General features: G+C 36.6%; 1 protein-coding gene across 1 annotated transcript in view; it reads right to left on the bottom strand.

The window, feature by feature from the left end:
• Lim1 (LIM homeobox 1) overlaps nucleotides 1–20540 on the bottom strand; it is a 45540-nt gene extending 25000 nt beyond the window's left edge. The window contains exons 1-2 of the mRNA XM_017618477.1: nucleotides 20349–20540; nucleotides 19448–19666 (exon numbers count right to left, since the gene is read on the bottom strand). Of these exons, the coding sequence (XP_017473966.1) occupies nucleotides 19448–19666; nucleotides 20349–20531 (402 nt within the window). The 5' untranslated portion in view covers nucleotides 20532–20540. The remainder of the gene's footprint in view (nucleotides 1–19447; nucleotides 19667–20348) is intronic.
• Nucleotides 20541–20955: the final 415 nt, after the last annotated feature.

Here is a 20955-nt window from a genome sequence, read left to right as displayed (position 1 = left end):
GAAATTGTACTACTTACTACTACAAGGATTGAAAATAGCAAATATTCAAAGTGTTGTTCGAATGAGATTACAATTTACTTATTTTATATAGAAGTTAGCTTGCATTAGATTTTCCTGGAAAAATTCCTGGCATATCTTTCGAATCAGCGCAGAAATTAAAACTGAAATAGGATCTTCGTCCCATGGAAGTTATATCCCTGGAAGTCGTAATATTAGCCCTATAAAATTTACAGAAAGCTTTAAAAATCTTCTCTCGCAGGATATATTTTGGACGTGAAGCTTTCAAATTACTATAACTATACAGCAAGAACTTTATGGAGCTGAAAGAAAATCTTCGGCCTGTTCAGAACACTGCTTTCTTGCCCACGTATGTACATAAATTGATTGAAAATTTAAATTTTTTTTTGTCTGGATAAACAGTCACCCACAAAAGTATTTTGCATTAGTTTGTTTTACGATCTTACAATTTTTTTTTATGGTATATTTTTCGCAAATTTTTTATATAATAATATTAATAGATTGGCCACTTTACACATATCTGTGTTCGTATGGAAAAGTAGCTTATGTCGAAAGGCTGGCCTTTCATGGCCGAAATACACTCGGGATGTTTGAAATTGCCTGCCGAGGGGCGACCCTATTAGAAAAAGCTATTTTGTTATATTTTGTTTTTGATGTTAGTCGGAAACTGAGTTTGATCCCAGGCCATGCGGAACTGTAGTGCACACTTCTATTCACTACACCACACATGTAACCACTACACCACCAAGTATAAAAAAATTTTAAACTTTGGAGAAAATTAAGAAAATTTAGCAATTTTTTTTTTATTTCTAACTTATAAAGTTGCTATAAAATTTCATAGATTTGGGATAAGTTTGTTAGCTGGCGGTGTTGAGCATTTTCTTTCACAAACTTGCACTTTATTATTACGAAAATTCAATTGGCTATGAAACTGCATACTCGAATTTTTTGTTAGAATTATAATTAAATAATTTGAAACTTTGATAAAAACTTGCTGAATTTTTCTTAAGTTTTTCCAAAGCTTTGGTTTGCTTGGTTGTTACTATGAAATAGCTAAATATTTATAAAAAATTTACGAAAAATGTTACCATGCAAAATTTTTTAAATATCGTAAAAAAATCAATGAAAATACTTCAGAGAGTGATGTTGTATTACATACTCTTAGTTTTCAAGAAATAGAGCATAGCTCACATTTGCCAAATAGAATCCAAAAATAGATAAATCTTTATTTCGAAGTACGCTTGATACCTTTTTTGTGTAACCGAAGACACCGTGAAACCAACAAAGCTTAAGATTACAATGATTTATATTGACTGATAAGAATAGCGTCCGCTAAATGCACTTAAGGTAACCTCGCTACAGTTAAATCTTTTACTAGGCGATCTTTGAGTAAGCTTTAACATCAGCGTACATGTTTACATAGTACAAATGGTTGTTGTATGTTAAAGTCTTGGAAATGCCATCAAAACTTGAGTTCAGTCGTAAATGTTATGCGCATACCAGTAAACGGTTATCTATTCAAAGCGAGGGTTAGGAAGATGAGTACTCTTACTTGCAGTTAAAACGCTACATGAGCCATTACACCTGTCCACCGGTCAAGCGCCTGCTGTTCCGTAAAGTGCGTGCGCTCAAATGTCAACCTGCTGGACGACTGGACGGATGGGCTGAAGTTCCACTGGCGTTGCGGCAATTTTACGGCGCTTGCGCAAAGTGCGATCATTAAAAAAAAAATGTTTGGAAAAAAGTCACTTTTATTTTTTGCTTACAAGCTGTTGGCAGTGGTGCATTTGCTTGCTGTCGCTTTTGGGTGCATTGTTGGCGGGTACTGGTTTCGTCGTGACGGAGGAGTGCAGGGATGGGATTATAAGAGGAAGAAATTAACAAAAAAAAAAACACCTGAAAACTTAAGTGAACAGCGGTGAGCCAGCCGCGCGCAGTGAACAGCGAAAAATGCTCATAATAAAACTATAAAAGTCAATGCATGCGACAAATCTCGGCGAATAGCTGGGCGACTGACTGCAGTAGGGTGATAAAACGGGAATTCCAACAACAAAAAACACAAATAAAAGCAGCAAGTGGCCAGTGTGCAAGCGTATCAAAACACCAACGCAAAGGAGGGAGAAGAAAAAAGAACAAGTCGAAAAAGATAATTTCAACTACAACAAAATGGAACAACAACCAGAAATAAATGCAAATCGCCAACAAATGACTCATAAAAATCATGTGGACAAATTATGGACATCGTCAAATGTTTACCGCTGGTTCGCCACTGCCTGGCTGCCTTCCAAGGTGGCTGGCTGGCGGCTGGCGGCTGGCTTGGCTGGCTGGTGATCGGTGGCAATTTGTTCAGGAGGACACCTACTGTTGAGCTGCGCATCATCTCCTTAATTGTGCTTATGTGTGCGTGTGCACATTTGTGTCGGCGGTAAACATCTAAGTATTCAAATTAATATGAAAAAGAAAAAAAGAAAAAACAGTCGAGAAAAGTGAGGAAGCGTCACAGTCGCCTGTAAATGATTGTCATTGCGGCAATGAAATTGAAAGAGTTGCTGTTGTTGTTGCTGCTGCATCTTCCTCTGCTTCCTGCGCTTTTTCTGCATTCGACAGTTGATGCCTTTTGATCTGGTTTTCTTTTTGGCTTTTGTTTTTGTTTTTGTTTTTACATCAGACCCGACTGTTGGTGACAATGCCTGACAGCAGTGTGTTGCCCAAGCAACAGCCTTTCAATGTCAACTGCGTATGCGCCCTCGAAATTTGGTTCGCCTTCAAAGTCATTTTCAAGGAATGCATATGTAACGTTGCTTAACACTTTTTTCCCGCAACCTAAACCGCCTCCTCTGAGATCATATTACCATTTCTCATTTACACTTTCTTTTTCGCTTTGAAAATGCAGCTGACTGATTGAAGTATTTTATTGGGAATTAACAGAGGGGTATTGGGGAAAATATTTCGTACTTTTTTATATACATACATACATACATATCTACAGTCATTCAATAAAGTTTAGGGACAGCGATTTTTTACAATACGGGCAGTTATTTTTTAAATATTTTATTTTTCGTTAATTAAAAAAAAAAATATGGTTAATTCTACAACAAAGAGCCCAAAAATAAGAGTTCCAAACCTTACGCAAAATTAAAGAAAATTTCATTCAAATATTGCACTTTTTATTTACACTCTCTAGAAAAAAGTTGAGTATACATTTTTTTAGCCCATTCAATTTTGATATAATTAAGTGCAAGTATGAGGAAACTAAGACTTACCATTGATTTTTGTTAAATTTTTTTTGTTGAAGGTTTCGCACATTTTTTCCATATAAAAAAATTATCAAACACCTTCAATAATAAAAAAAATTGTTAAAAATCAATGGTAAGTCGTAGTTACCTCAAACTTGCACTTTGATATACTAAAATTGACTGGGCTAAAAACTGCGTACCCAAATTTTTTCTAAAGAGCATAAATAAAGTGCAATATTTGGATGAAAATTTGCAGAATTTTCTTGACTTTTCTATACGGTTTTTTTAACTTTGATTTTTGGAGTTTTTGTTGTAGAATTAAGCATATTTTTACAACAAATTTTCGAAAAATAAAATATTTAACAGTTTCCGGTATCGTAAAAAATTCGCTGTACCTAAACTTTATTGACTGACTGTATTTTTGATTTCGTGTTTTTTTTTACTTCAGAGTGGTGCCAAATGTTACCCTTTCGCTGGCGCGCTAAACTTTGACATACCCATATGCACTTTGCTTGTATTCGCATTTGGTCACAGTTGTAACTTTGCTTACTTATTTTTTTTCGGCTCACGTTTTGTCTAGAAAATTTGAAATTTTTTCTGGTACTAAAATTCTTAAGACACTTAGCGATGGGAATAATACACGCTACATTTTTAAAAATGCTGGCTTAAAATGCTGAATTTTTGTCATGGGAAATGAAAATACATATATAACAACAAGTGACTCGAACAAAGTGCGAAATCAAGCTAAATCACAAATTTAATTTTCAGTAAAATGGTGACAAAATCTCAAGTGTTGTTTTAATGAAAAATAAAAATTTAATGAATATATAAATAGAGACGCACACTACAATCTAAGTAATCATAATTAACCCTACTTGTCTGATAAAAAACAAACCTTATTTCTTTGATAGGGTCAAAAATGATACTTTTAGATAATAGCCTTCTAATTTTCACTATAAGGATCCAGTTCGTATTCCGAAAATTTATATTCCAATTCTGAGAAAATATTACAACTGGTTGAATTAATTTTGCTAATAATTTTTCCAATAGATCTTTACATACCGGGTGATCAAAAAGTACCCTGTCGCCCTCTATCTCAGTAAGTACTCATCAGAGAACAAAGCACGAGGGCAAGGGTTTTAGGATTTCACGCTTGTAACCTGATGGTGATCTCTGATTTGACATTTACCTTGACATTGAACGTCATTTCAAGGCCAAGTCGATTTTTCAAAATTTTTATTGTGGTCTCAAAAAGATCGGAAAATGTTACGTCCAAATGTGGTCTTGAGTATGACCTTGAAGGTCATTTCAAAGTCAAATAGAACTTTCCATGTTCCTTATTTTTATGCAAATTTCTTTATTCCTCGAACATTTGGAAAAAGGGGAACAGTTTTCCCAAAAAGGAACATTTCATATCGTAATCCTTACTAGGTATACTTTTTATGTAAGGAGAAACCTTGGAGTATCCCGAAGCCTATTCAGAAGTGCGTGTTGAAGGCGTTCCTACGAAAGTCGAGGCTTCTTTAACGGAACTGAGTCAACTTACAGGGTGATTTTCGTTATGTTACGTCGATGTCACTCGCTGCTAAACATATTCATCGGATATAAAATTATAGCGACATCTTAAGCTAAGGAAAAGTTCTGTTAATTTATATATATATATATATAATGCTATCTAACAGGCCAACCTAATATTACCGGCGAGAATTTTTCTACGCACGCACGCAAGTTCTTCCCATTTGAGTAACCGAAATAAATTTGCGTGCGTGATTTTTCAGAGTTGCATTTCTGTCCAATTTCAGAAGTTGAGCAAAATTTGAGCATAAATGCAGAATAGCTTCGATTCCCAAATTAAAAAAAAAAAACGTACGGGGATCGATAGAGAACATTGAGGTGAGTATAACGGCATATTTCGTTTCTTGCGGAATCAAAAACTACAAAAGTTATTAAGGGTCAAAGTTCAAATTAAACTATTTTTTAAATAAAGAATTCTTAAAAAGTAATATATGGATTTTAAAAGTTTTGACCTCAATCGATAGGAAATTTAGTTCCCTTTAATTTGATATACATACTTTATATATGCCTTGTTTAGTTTTCACAAAAATCTAATTAATGTACGCAGAAAGGAATTCCGCTTCACTTCTGCGGCAACACAGAAAGGAAAATTCTACTTAGGGAGGATTATATTTATATCAAATTAAAGGGAATCAAATTTCCTATCAAATGAGATCAAAATTTTTAAAATCCATGCATTCGTTTTCAAAAAATTTGGATTTAAAGAATTGTTTAATTTGAACTTTGAGTCTTAATAACTATTGTAGTCGTTATTTCCGCAAAAAAAGAAATATACCGTTATACTCACCTCAATGATTTCTATCGATCCATATGTGGTTTTTAATTTGAGAATCGAAGCTATTCTGCATTTTTTCCAAAATTTTAATTCATTGTCGCGCCAAAATGTCATAGAGCACAGACGTCAAATCGAAATGTCACGCAACACAAATCTTGGAATTTGAGTTAGCTTTTTACGCACGCCGGTCAATTTCGGTTGGTCCCATACAAGATGTATATGCATGAGAAATTTTTGACAGTAAACTGCCGGCGTGCGTGAATATTAGGTTGGCCTGTAAAGCAAATCGACGGCTGAGTGGAATATCGACCTTTCTCGGCAGCCAGTTTGAAAACGCACTATCTCCGAAACTTTTCAAGAACGACCTCCTTCAGATTTTGGTTGAAGAACGCTCGTCGTCGTTCAAAAACGCTCTATCTCAGCTGCCGATTCAAAAACGTTCTATTTCAACATATTTTCAGTGGAGCTATAACGTTTTTGAATCAAATTCTGGGATAGGCAGTTCTTCAACCAAATTCTGAAGTAGGGCGTTCTTGAAAAGTTTTCTGACATAGTGCGTTTTCGAAGCGGCTGCTTAGATAGAGCGAACTTCCAAGCGGAGATCTACGCTACGGTGGTACCGGAAGGGGTACGGCACGTAGTTTAGTTGGGTAAAAGTCTCACATTGACGGTTTTTGGGGTTAGGCTTGGTGCTTCTTTCTTGTAAAAGCATCCGGCAGAAGCCCATATTATTGGCAAATAATTCTTGTTTTTTTTCTTTTAAAAATTTGTTTAGTGGCTTCGACTAAATAGCGTGGTCAAATATGTTTTTTTTTTGTTGGTCTACCCAAGCTTTATCCATTCCGCTTGTGAAGGTAAAGAAGCATTTAGCTAACCTGTGATACAAAGTTTTCCTTCAATAACACTTCTGTAGTTTTTTTTTCTCCTTATTATTCTTACTCACACATTGAATGTTAGTGTTAAGTCTACTTGAAGTTCGACGTTATGGATATATTATCTCATGCTCTCGCTCAGTAATCCTTTCTGTCTTACACCACTCACCGCTGACTGTTTCAGAGCAACTTAATGAAGATGCCACAGTTGACAACTTGTGACAGGTCCACCTTAAGACAGCACACATTGCAGCACTCTTCTGCGGTTGGTACATATTTCTTCTGTTCTGTTTGTTACAAGTGTTTTTTTTTGTTTTTGCTGCAAAACATTCCTTCACTGATTTTGAGAATTTGTCACATTCGTCTCAACGCCACATTGACTGTTGTCGCATTGCATTTTGGGAAAGTGTGAAGCGATTTTACAGTCACTGCACGGCTGTGAAGGTGTTGCTCGAAATCAACATCTTCTACACATTTGCATGCATTTACACACATACATACATATGTATATTAATTTGTATATACATTCAAGCGTGACTGCTTTACGCTGCCCCCTTTCTTTTCGCTTTCGATATCCTTTAACTGTATGAAATGACACATCAAAGCAACGAATGCCGCGCGCCGCCACCGTCACCGCCACCAAATTGATGCTTATTTGTGCCGTCAATGCGGCTGCTGGTGACAGTAGCACTGCAGCCAGTCTGGGTACTGCATCACTGTAAGGTTCCCTGCAGTAAAATTTAGAGACAGTTACCTCTGAACTAGTGCAAAACGGCTGCAGAGAGGAACAGTTGAAACTTTGGGTGCCGCTCAAAAATCGAAGTAAATGATCAAATTTAATATGAATAAAATAAAATAATAAAAAAAATTAAATAAAATAAAATTTGTAAAAGAACAAAAAAAAAATGAAAAAAAAAATATTAAAAAATCGAATAATCAAAATTTTTTTCATAAAAAACTTATATTATTCCAAAATGGAAACAGTTCAGAAAAAAAATATCCAGTAATCCAGTTTTAAAATTTCTTCTCATAAAAAACTTATTGTCCCAGAACTGTCGAAAATGCAGCCAGTTCAGAATTAGTTCGAAAGTTCTGCAGAGGTGGCAATTTCCACTTCGTAGAACATCGCCATGTAAAAAGAGACAGTTGAAAAGCATTGCGTTGAGATAGATCGAGCACCAGTACCGCCTCTTAAAGAGCTAGTTCTGCGCTAGTGCTGAACTAGCGCGATTTACTGCAGGGTGGCTAGAGCGTATGTACATATGTGTGCGTGTGTGCAATGTTTCGCCTGCAACCTGTCAACATGCCTGTTCGTAAGCTGTTAAATACTTTGTTGATTGGGATTAAACTGGGCGCTCTACATATTTTTCTGTTGGTTTATTTTTAAATGCCTTTCGAATTTCATATCTTTTGCATAAAAAAAAATATTTGAAAAAATCGTTGTCGTTTTTTATGGCAAGTTTTGAATTTTATGCGTGTGAATGGCTCATCAACATTGTAGTTATGAATATCACGAGCAAATGTTTGGTGTTAAAATTTTTGAGTACCTACCTGCTCGTGAAACTCGCTTGTTTTGTTTTTGTTGGCCTTTTTTGTTTGGTTGTTATATTTTCTTTTGTTTGCTATTTTAGTTTTTTTTTGTCTGCTAAATGATTTCTTAATAATTTTGGAATTTTTCTTTGATTGATATGGAGCGACAGACAAGCAGTCATTTGATGTGTGCAGACACATGTTGATTAGTAGCAGCAACATACTATAGGGGTATTCTCTGAGTCTTGCAAAGCCCTTGCACGGTGCACGGATTGCACGGTTTGCAAAGCTGTCCCATACGAAAACCGCTTTTTACCGTGCAATCCGTGCAATCTGTGCACCATGCAAGGGCTTTGCAAGACTCAGAGAATACCCCTTATATGTTTTTTTCTAGCAAGCGGGAGGAGATAATGAAATATGTAGTAAAAAGGGGGAAGACACATGTTGACAAGGGTGTTTGAACATCTGTGTGAGTTTTTTAGAATTAATTCCCTAAAATGACTACATCATTTGTGGCTATACTGTGGGAAGGAAGGTACAAGTACTTGTAGCGTTGACTGGCAAATTATAAGTTTTTCCTCTATGGAATATTTATTATTTGTTTTAGCGAAATTATAGATTTTTATAAAAAATCCGACTTATATTGGGATCTGGTGTTTTTAATGACTCGATTCAAGTGATTTTCTAATTCGGCCGATTATTTACGTTTGCGGGTATTGCAAAGGGCCTTTAAGCTTCAGGAAAATTTCTCTTCACATTGCGGGGAACTGTATGACTGACGAATTGGCTAGGAAAGGTACCCTTCAAACGTTATCACCGGATAAGGAGCGGATGGAGTGTCATTGATCACCTGTGGTCAAGTCATGGATAGATGGTTTTCATGACAGATCAGCGAGCGCTACGCGAAAACCTGGACATGCGCGGTTTCAAGGTCCTTTTGGCCGTGGGTGGCCAGGGGCGGTCAAGGGCACAAAGCGCCACAGATATCACTCTAGTTGGTAACGAGGTGGAATCACCTCAACACTATCTTCTTAGGTGCTCAGGGTTCGCGGGGCTAAGGTTGAAATACTTTGGCTTGCACATCCTTAATGGGTCCGAGGAGCTCTCGGGCATTGAGATTAGCCGAATTTGTAATTATTGTCTAACTGCCATAAAGTTCCACACTGCCACCATCGAGTTAAAACTTTTATGTTTTAACGTTCTTGCCATTTAATTTCTAATGTCATGGAAATATCTTTTGCTTGTATTTTTTTTTAGCCACGCGAGATAAGTAGTTTTAATATCCTTTGTGCCCAGAAATTTTTAGTCTCGTCGTATTTTATAACGCGTAGTTTATTATAATTCTAAATTTTTTATGTATCGCCATTTTTTATGTCTTCTTTTTTGTCTTGCCATTTTTTATGTCTAAACATTTTGTGTCTCAGCAATTTTTGTGTCTCAATTGCATAAGACTCGTCATGTTTTATGTCTCGTAAGTTTTTCTGCTTTTAAATTTTCTATGCCTCGCCATTTTTTATGTCTCGACATTTGTGTGTGTCTCTCGATATTTTGTTATTTTTCCGTTGTTAAAATCTGCTCACTTTTCCTTCTTTTTTTGTTGTTGGAATATAATATTCCAAAAATCTTGCGAAATCTACCTGTAAATAATCAACTCACTGCATTTTCTCCCAGCATACCCAAATCATCTTGTATTCCTTCCCATAAAATTTTAGCTGTAATTTTGCTTGCTATAAAAAACTAATTACTAACTAAAAACTTATTAAACAAAAGTAGAGCTCATATAATATCTACAGTGAAACGTGTGAGCTGTGAGAATTTCCACTGTTACCACTCGTCACTTGCGCTGGCTGGCTACTGAAATACTGCAGCATAGTTTTATGTTCGCGAAAGCTACCATTTTTAAATTTTCCATAATTTTATTTTACGAGCACAAATCTTTTACGCGAGTCCAACTACGGCAACTGTCTGTCTAACAAAAAAATAAAAAAACAAAATAAAAATTTAAATGTGAGTTGCAAAACCAAAGAATTTTAAAGAATTAAGAAACTGTAATGGAAAAACATTTAACTTTTTGGCCTTTCTAATCAATTAGTTGCATATAAATGACGGCAACAGCTACCGCCATATTTTCTACCTATTACCTACCAAAGCAACAACACAACCGCCTGACCAACGAACAACCTGTACCCATTCAGCGACTTGCTTTGCTGCCGTTCTGCCTCTTTGGCTTGCAGTTGCCAACAACTATTTAAGCGGTTGGCTGCTGCTGCCGCGCGCGCTAGCATCGTAGCCATGCGGTAGATCGTTGTTGCTGATTGCAAGAAAGCGAATGTCGAGAATGATGGCTAGTGAGCAACAGTTATTGTTGCATCAAGCTGGCGCGCTTGTGTGTGAGTGTTTGAGCAAGGATAACTATTTATTTTTAACGCTTCATTGCTAGCTGCCTGTAGCAAAAGCAAATGTGAAAAATATGAAAAAATGTATATGACCCTCGAAGGACGAAACAAAATTCTATAAACGGAAGTTGTGACGGCAGCTGTGTGTGTGTTGTTTGTTTGTGTGCGCACTGAAAAGAATGCTACAAAAAAAAAAATTGTTTGCATTTTAATTAGTTTTTGCATATAAATAAGCGTACACGCCTCATATAATATTTTGCAAAATATTTTTTTCTATTTAGAATTTTCATTCTTGCTTTGTAAATTATTTTACGTAAAAAGGCAGATCACGTTGAAACGATAAGGGCAGACGACGATGCCGGTCGCGCGCAACTGATGACGCTGTATGGGGCCAGGTGACGTGAAGTAAGCAAAGTGGCTTTTTCGTTTACCTATTCTTATTTTATTTGCCTTATTGCCTAACTCTTTTCTTTTATTTTTATTTTTTTAACCCTACCAGCTTGGTATTTTTCGGACGCGTCTACTAAACGCTCATAAATCTTCCATGCATGAGACGCGCTCTGTTAACGCCTACCAAAAGCAAGAGAATTTTTAATCAGTAGCATAATTTTCTTAAAATATCTACTACATAAACACTACATACATAAATACATACTCAACATTTTTCTTATTAACAAACTACATATTTTTTCTTCTTTTCTTCATCAAATATTTTCTACATTTTACTTGCAATTAGTGCAGCAACGCAACGCAGCGCTCAACAATGTTTGCAATAACAATAGCCCAAACAGGCAAATCACGTCACACACTCACTTTCCATCGGCCGCCGCTGCCGCATAGGTATGTTTGTACGCCATGGCCACGCTGGTCATCAATGAACGCCTGCCTTTAGCGGCAAATAGGCGGCTGCCAACCGCTTAACAACGCCTCACAACTGGGCTAGCTTTGACGTCAGCGCTGGTAGTCAGCGCGCCGACAGTTATTGTTGCAAATATGTAGTAAGATTATTATTTAAACAGTGTTGCTGTTGTTGTCGTTATCGCGAAGTGTTGAAACCTCCACATCATTGCTGATAATTACATTCAGCTGTAGGGGTCATTGCGTCACCGCGCGTGGAGGCTTACGCCCTTTATGGTTGGTTAAAATGTTGTTGCTACAGCGGCGGCTGCAGTGCTTTGATAACAGAATGATCGGCGATATACCGCTGCGCCCCAGCATAATTGCATAAATAACATGGCGCGCTTACATGCATGTAGATATATAAGCTTAACAAGCTACCACAGTTACCAATGCCGCGGGGCGTTGTTTAACACGCACGATTTAACGCCACTTACAGCGTGCGCGCGCGCGCGTGTGTGTGTGTGTGTGTGTAGCCTCATTACTTCGCGTTAGCGCTCAGCCGCGCGGCGAACATCTAGAAAGCGCAGCAGCTACTAACCACTTATGTATGCAGAAATGTGAAATGGCAGTCTTGTTGGTTTTCATTGGCAGCAGCAGCCTCCATTTCACTTTCCAACTGCAAGCTGGGGTTCCACCTGCACAGCGCGCTCTCAAATAGCTTGCGTCCTTCATTGCCGTTACGCCGTTACGGTCTCCTATGTACATATGTATGTATCGTTTATGTTGTCACGTCTCCTCTGTAAATATCCCCCAACTACTTGGTGACGCGCGCGCGTTTGCTAGTGAACTGTCGACACCTTACGCGGCGCTCACACGCTCGCTCGCAGGCTTTTCGAGTGCCAAATTCCACAAGTGACGGGCATTTCGGACAAACGCTACTAACTTATCATGCATGATATATGTATGTATGTATGTCTATGTACGTATGTATATCTATAATACACGTTTAAATCCATTCAGCGTCTTTTGCGCTTCGTCGCTCTCTTGCGCTAATTTTAATCTTATTACTTCATCACTTCATAACATCGACACATTAATTCTTTCACATTCGATCGCTTCATTCTGTCATATTTTCATTTTCAGTGTAAAATATTTGTTGCAAATTTTTTGTGCTTTTTTCCATGCTTTGGAATTATTTTTATTTTCTTTTCTTCCTCTTTGATTTGCCAAGTATTTTTTGCTTTGCCAACAGGTGATAAACATCTTAATGCGCTTAGTGTACAAAGTCTCAAGGTAGTATTCGAGAAAAAGATTAAAATATCAACTTGTCTTACTTGAGATCTCTCATTCGCAAAGCTGGCAAGTGAGAACTTAATTTGTGTTAAGCAAGATACATACATACATACATATATGTATGTGTAATGTGCGTACATATGTATGTGTATAGTTAACATTTACATACTTACTTACAAGCATATTTCTATGAGGCGTCAGCTAGTATTTTAATCCAAGGTCGCGGAAGTTATTTGTCTAACAACGGTCGCTTGTCGGTGCGCCCATGGCAAACCCTACCCATGAATGTATGTATACATTTATAAGAAATATCCTATTTTTTGTTTCCACGGAGAATGAAAAATAGAAGCGAATCATTTTTATGGGTTGGTTGCAGGTTTTAGTATCATCTTCTCAAAAGCTGCGACATCAAATACAATTTTTACACTTTTATCAACAATGGCTTCTTAACTCGTCGCCGATACGACCCAAAAGCACGATCTGTTTCCATGACAGTCGGATCTACGTAACCGGAATGATCCAAATTTGAATCTGGGCAAAGACTGTGACACCAGCAACATTTCAATAACAACAACCAGTTTTATGTGGTCTATAGAATATCCTTCGCTTGACCCTGAATAAAGACATTCTAGCGTGGCTAACATTCGAAAACTGGTGGTCATGAAAAAATACTAGCTCATTCTTATGCCGAATTTTCACTAGGATTGAAATTACATATATCGTGTATAAAAATTTAAAAATCACCGCAATTTAAAATTTTTAGAGTTTTCTAAACTTTCGAAACTTTGTGAATTTGAGAAATTTTAGTAAATCACAATAATTCAATATGATGAAGAATACTAGATTTCTAGAAATTTTTTATTTTTCAAAAATTTTGAGAATTGTAGGAATCCTAACATATTTTTTCTAAGTAAAAGATTCGAATATACAAAATTGATCAAACGCAATTAAAAGTTTTCGAATGTTGAAAACATTTTCATATTTCGTCGTTTTTGAAAATTTAAAAATTTTCGCAATTCTTGAAGATTCAAAACAATTTTTGGACGTTGATGTTTTCAAAATTTTCAAAAAATTTAAAATTGTCAAAGTTTGTTATATCAATACAAAATTTTGGAAAGGTTTAGAATAGTGGAAAAATTTTGGAATTCTTCAAAAGTGTTAATATATTTTAGAATTCTAAGAATTTTCTATTTTTTATACACAAGAATTTTTCAACAAGTTATGATGTTTCACATTTTTTCATTTTAGGACGGATTTTAGAATAAATAAAATTCTCAAAATTTTGGAATATATAAAAATTTCTAAAATCTCAATAATTTTGTACATTTCAAAATATTCCCATTTTACCAAAATTTCTAGAATCTCCCGGATTTCGATAGTTTTTGAAATTTTGGAAATTATCTTAAAAATAAGAAATCTCAAGAAATTTAATAATTTTATAAAATTCAAAACTTTGGAATTTTCGTTGTTTTCTAAACCTGTGAAAATATTCAAACTTGCTGTGACTTTCAACTGTGTAAAATAATGCAAATTCGAGAATACAACTAAAACAATAAAAATTTAAATTAAGTACACAGTTTCAAATGTTTGAAAATTCAGTGAATTCGAAAAACTGATAGGCCTACTCAAATAAGATGATACTTCAAGCACACAGCTAAAATTTCAAACTCAAGTGAAATTTGACACACAGGTGGGGATTCCCCAATTCCAAGTATTGAATTCAGGAGTAAAGTCCTCTCTCACTCATTATGCCCCTGTTGGTATATAGCGCAGAAGCATGGACAATGATAACATCCGTTGAGGCAGCTCTTGGAGTATTCGAGAGAAAGATTTTGCGGAAGATTTACAGGCCTTTACGTGTTTGCGACGGGCGAGTACCGCAGACGATGGAACGATGAGCGGTATGAGTTTTACAACAACATAGACATAGCGCAGCGAATTAAAATACAGCGGCTCCGCTGGCTTGGCCATGTCGTGCGAATGGCTTGGGGAATACTATAATTTATTGCGGTATAATTCTCAAGGAAAAAAATTTTATATATTTTTCTCTTTAATTTTTAACTTTCTTATTTTGAGTATATATTACTAACTGTTTCTTCCCGGATTATTTTCTTGGCTTTTGATGCTGAATTAATTTACAAAACATGCGCGCGACGCGACTGCTTATTATTTATGAACTTTTTATGCTGATGAGCTGAGCGAGCGTATTCGCAAGTTGTTGCGCTAAAATTTTGCATAAAAGAATACTAAAACATAAAAGCAGAAAAAAAATACTAGCTGACCTAAGCGTCCAACTGAAAGCCTAGCACCCGGCGGGGACCTACCTAAGAACTTGGCTGACACAGTGACTAATTACCTATTGGCATTGGTGAGTGTGTGCGTATAGCAGACGTACTTACAAAAATGCTAAAGCTAGCTGCTGCGCAAACGAATGCAAATTGGCGCTTTATAGATGGCCAGTAGTTAGTCATGACGAGTTCGATTCAGTTTGTACATATATACATATATGTATGTTGTTGCCTTGTTGGCTAGCAGCTAGCTCATTGTTGTAACGCTTGAGACAATTGCAAATCGGTGAATTTGTTGAATCTCTGATTCTGTATGAGCTTACAAACATACATACATACCCTATGGGGAAAATCTGCAGTTCTGAACTGGTGTGCTTCTAGTACATTTAGACCCAGTACTGGTTCGCGATAAATCTCTTTTGCATGCAAACAACTGGCGAAATTAATATGGCGATGTCCAAGCAGTGTCAGTTGCTGCATCCCTTTTTCGATAGTTCCGAACCAGTTCTAAATAGTTTTTCAAAAGTATTGCATTTCTCTGATTTTGGACTGGTGGCGATCTAGTTACTATCGGACTGGTTCGTTTTTTGGCGATAAAGATCTAGTATGGAACTAGAAATTTGAATCACTAGTCCGCGGTTTTCCTGCAGGGTACAAACGTACTTACATACATATATGCAATCGTTGTATCGACATTTTGTGCTTGAGAATGGTGGCAGGTAAACGGTGTAGCTATTGTCGATTGATGTTTTACTACAAGCGGCTGAGGAAACTAACTTTAGTTATGGGTTGTATCGACGAGGCAATGCCACCGCAACGTTGAAGAGCAACTCATAGCTGTGTGACTTACAATGACGAATGTTGAGCAAATCAAACTGATAGTTTACGCTACAGCATAACTAACTGACAGTTTCAAAGGTCAAGTGAGTTCAGCGTAGCAGCAATCACAACAACAATTATGGGGAGAAAATGCAAAATACAGCGAAATATTTAAACACACTCTTGAAAACAATTCTACTGTTGCCATACAAACAAGTCCTGGAAGTCATGTACCTATACACTTGCATTTCAATATGTATCGTGGAGTGGTTAGTAGTGGCACTAAGGATCGATTTTTTTTTAAGAAAAAAGTATAAAAACTGCAGCTTAAAAACATTACTGAGAGCTCAGTTTTAACGCTGGAGCAAAGTAGGTGCTCCAAGTCCAGTGTATCTTGTTGAAATTCAATTTCTCATCTAACCCTTCGCATTCAGAAGAGTTTGTGATCTACCCGAACGTGGCTTTCAAAAATTTTTGTTTAAGGAAATGGTGTTATTTTGAGTGTACTGTAATCCAAGCTGTTGCTGCAGTAATTTCTTTTCCTTTTTTTGCTTTGGTTTAGTTCTTCTCATCGAGTGGAGCAGTTCTTTTCCTCGCTGTCACAATTAAGCAAAAAAATCAACAGTAACCATGAATACTTATATTGCACAGAACCGCAAAAACAAACTGCAATACTTTCAACAGAAACAAAAAAAAAACAACAACAACAAAATTGAACCTTTAACAACCAACGGCAACAAAAAATTTCCCCCATTTTTCGTTACACACAGCCACACAAACACCGCTAAACCACAAAAATGCTCATATTTTAAAGCAGAAAATTGTTTTGAACTGCAACTGACAGCCACATTTGTCAGTTATAGCTAACCACATTCGGTTCAGCCACAACGAGTAAAATCTGAACAAACCAAAGCGCAAAGCAATGCAAAAGGTAAACCAAGCCAAGCCAAACCAAACAAAACTCAACCCAAACAGCCACAGTAACATAAAAAAAACAAAAAAAACAAAAAATTAAAAATACTGGTATACATCAAAATATAAAAATGCAGCCAAAATATGTACGTATGTATGTAAATGCGTCCAAAAAACTTTGCGCTGCCTCCCGTGCAATGCAACAAACAAAAAAAATACTAGTTATAATAATAAATATGAAAGTTTAAAAAATAAATCCGCTGAAATATTGCGCCTGTTAACCAACCACAAATGTACGTTAAACGCGCACCACACACACTCTGTCGACCGGCAACAAGCGCGTCGATGCCACAGATTTTTGGCGGTCGCATTGCAAGCGAAATATTGCTGCAATATATTTTTAAGTGCATTTCCATTTTTACTGTTTTTTTCATACGCGTAAAATTTAAAATGGCGCATTTAAAAAAGCAATGATTTTTTTTTGCCAGATTTCCGCCATTGGCAAGTTTAACAAAAAAAAAAAATGGCGGTGAGGTTGGGAAAGGCTGTTTTTTGCACTTTTGATTTAGGCCTTAGTGAATCTTCATTGCAACATATCTTAAGGGATATATGTACATATATAGTATGTTAGGGAACTTAAGTCATACGCTTTTTATTCATAATTTGAATCTCATAATCAAACACCGGTCTTATGAACTTTTTAAAAACACACACCTGGAACTCAAGCTGATAGAGACCACTCCATTATCCTAGCCAACAATATTTATTTATATCCATGACTTTGGTTTCTCATTAAGATCTTCTAACACCAGCATATTTGCCATACTTTTTTTTGCAAAATATTTCATAGTATTTTTTTGGTATCCTTGGCAAATTTCAAATTATTGCCTTTTATGTAGATATGAAAATCGGGCTAATGACCGCTCCAGCATTTTTAGTATTGAAACAAAAAAATCTATAAACCCAATAATCTTTTCTACTTTTCCTCTTTTTTCGTGCGGCTTTTACAGAAATCGGTGGTCTGATTACAGCTTCTATAGCTGGGCATAATTTTTTCAGCTAATTGCTTCGAGAAATAACGAAAATACGTCGAGTCCTTCACTTCACAGCCGTAAATGGTTGGGTTAGGTGGCAGTCCTTTCCTTAGACAAGCTCGTATGACTAAAAGCCCAATTCTGTATCGGTGAAAAAATTTTTTTTACTGAAAAATTTAAACTATTTTATATATTTTTCCGTAAAAAACACTGTGACAAGAATTTGTTACTGATACAGAGCCGTAATATGTTAAAACCAACCAGCGTGGTTTATAACATTAAGTAAGTTGTGGAGAATTATATTAAAAAACATTTTGCCAAGATGTGAATTCACACGCTCTTAGTAGGCTACTCCTGCGCCTCATTAACTATTTCCTTTTCTTTTCAGGATTTATTACTTATAGTCTATGCTCAGCCTTCTGGCCAATGCACAATGAGAACCGCTGCTAGCCTCTCGGCATAAGGTCGAGAGTTTCGCTATATGACCTATAATCCGATTACCTAAGGTTGTGGAGGTGCACGCAGTTCCGATCATTGATTGAGGCTAATCTGGAAACCCGCATCGATAATTACTCCACAACCTCGGTTTTTGAAATGTTGGGATAACTTCTAACTTTTTTAACCTCTTTAACTTTTAGTTCTACTTGATTATACTGGTTCCGTAGCACTTTTAACCAGACCAAGGAATCGTAACTTAAGATCGGCTATACACTATGTACATTCAAAGTAGATACAACTTTTGGCTTAAGCCACCACGTCTTTTCTTTACTCTTTTTTAATCAACTTCAAAAAAAGGAGGAGGTTAAGAATTCGTCGGAATATATGTATATAACTTTGGATAACTTGGCACCACATGAATCGTTTTCGATATTTTTTTTTCGGAAAGGTGGCTCCTCAAGGGTGTTCCCGTATTAATTTGGTTAAGTTCCGCTCATTGGATGATGGAGGAACTAATGGTTCTGGTATCTAGTATGTTTCCTTTAGATAAGCGTAAAATTTTCCCATTTCACTTTGGTAACTCAAAGCTAGGATCTACTACTGGATGCAAAGACAATTAGTTGTCTCATTTTCGTAGTTGTTGTTTCCGACAGGTTAGGGGTGTGATGAAATGTGGAACGATTTTCCGTCATCCCTTGTCAAATTTGGTTTGGAGACAAATCGGTTTCGGCGTTGTGCCTTCTTCAGTGTACCACTCTCCGCCTGAAACAACACACCTTCTTATACTACGAATTCTTGATTCACCTGATCTTTGTGCTACACCTTTCAAACTCATCAATAGGATGGATATTGGCAGAGAAAGCACCGCGCCTTATTGGAAAACACCAATCCGTTTTTCCAAGCACAAAATCGCAATTTTTTAAGAACACTCCACAGTTTTTAGTATAACGTAGAATGCGAGAGTGTCCTTAGGCCCTATTGATTCCAACCATGGCAACCTTTGAGGCACTGTAGCTACTCAACCATAGCAGCTTTGAGAATAGTCTTTTCCACAAGCTGAGAAATAAATATTGGGTGTATGCAGCGTTAGGTATGGAATAATTGTTTTTATTGAGAGCGCACAAAATTTATTTTAAATTTTCTTTTGTACTTATATTTTTTTAGAGTTACATATGTAGATACATACATACATATGTATGTCATGAATGTTTCACTTTTGATATCTTCCTTTAAAATGTACACTCATCCACAACCGTATCGTCCATTCCACCGCCTACATGCAAAATACTCATTCATCTTCACGATGACAGTTTGCACGCTTTAAACGCTCACAAATGCAATCGGAATGCACTTTTAACACACTTGCATACCAACATATTTCTCCCCATAATAATCGATCAACTTCCTTGGCGAACACTCACCTGTATCACACGCATTGGCAGCCCCGTCTCCTTGGCCAATTGTTCCCTAATGTGCCGTGTCGGTTTCGGTGTTTGATTAAATGCCGTTTTCAGTACTTCCAATTGTTTGGCTTTTATCGTCGTTCGCGGGCCGCGTCGCTTCGATCCGTTCGCATCGTCAGGACTCTTATTCTCCGCTTGTGAATCACCACGGCCATCAGGATCGCCATCTAAGGAACCCTGCAAAAAGAAAAGAAACATAAAATAAAATAAAACGAAATGTAATGTAGTGTAATGTGGGAGTAGCGCATGGAAAAGACAGGCAACAAGTGCAGTGCTTCGTATTTTAGTTTATTTTTTTTTCTATATCAAAGCGCATTGCAAGCCAATGGAATTAAGCAATTCGGATGTGTACGCTGCACAATGCAATCAATAGCATATCGATAAATTTGTTAAATAACCATTCGCAAATCATTAATCATCAGCGGCAACATTAGCCAACATTCGAATCCGAGTGGTGGTGAGTGAGTGTCGAGCTGCGAGGGTCAGCAGTGAACGGTCGACGATCGACAAAAAGCGTGCGACGTCATCAGCAGCTTTGCGCAACGCAGCGCGGATAATCATCATTCAACCGTTCCGACGATTTTAGCGGCGTTAAAAAGTCAAAAAGCCAAGTATGTACACATCTTTGTCGGCAACATTAAATATATAAAAAATGAAGCAACCAAAGTAAAAATAAAAAAATAAAACAACTTATCGAAGTTCACAATGAGTTATGCGTAAAAAAAAATTCTGCGCCGTTAACGTGTATGTACAGCCGCAACACGCTTGCAACATTTGCTTATTTCACTTTCATTTTGATGAATTTTTTGTTTTTCTTTTTCTGTGCCTCCCATCTGCTTTACTAATTAATGATTATTACCTGATCGGAATCGTCATGCGTGTTTTTACTATCCGTGCTCATACTTTGTACTGAGATATCGGATGCTCCCAACGGTCCACCCGCAGAGTCTGGGCCATTTGGTCCTAATACGCCCAAGCCGAGCGGTGGCCCGCGCAAATGTGGCGGATCATCGTCGTCTTCGTCTTCGCTCGCGGAACCCATTAATGAATCTGAAATGAATGTAAAAAAAGTAGAATTTTGTTGATTATTAGGAAATTATTTAGCTGAATCAATAGCTGTAGATATGTACTAAGATTGCATGGAAAATGCAAATATATATATATATATATATACGCATGTACATAGAAAACACACACTCCTGTGATTGAAAGTATTTATTTCTAATTGGAAACATATTGATGGCATGAAAAATGTATTTTTAATTCGAAATGTTTTGGGAACCTGAAACGATGCTATTTATTTGTTGCATTGTTTGTTTTTAGTTTGCAGTTGAAAGTTAAAAGTGGGTTATTCAAGATATTAGTGGGGAGAATGCGAAAATTTGGAAACTCTTAGTACAAGTAGATACGAATTAATCGCTACGTATATATTTTTTAGTGAACTCAAAAGCAGGTGAATTTCTTCA

This window comes from Rhagoletis zephyria, unplaced genomic scaffold (assembly GCF_001687245.7).
Source record: "Rhagoletis zephyria isolate East Lansing unplaced genomic scaffold, Rhagoletis_zephyria_1.1 Rzeph_scaffold_01639, whole genome shotgun sequence".
Taxonomy (NCBI): domain Eukaryota; kingdom Metazoa; phylum Arthropoda; class Insecta; order Diptera; family Tephritidae; genus Rhagoletis; species Rhagoletis zephyria.
Note: the sequence above shows the minus strand (reverse complement) of the source record. Positions and strands in the feature narration are given on the sequence as shown.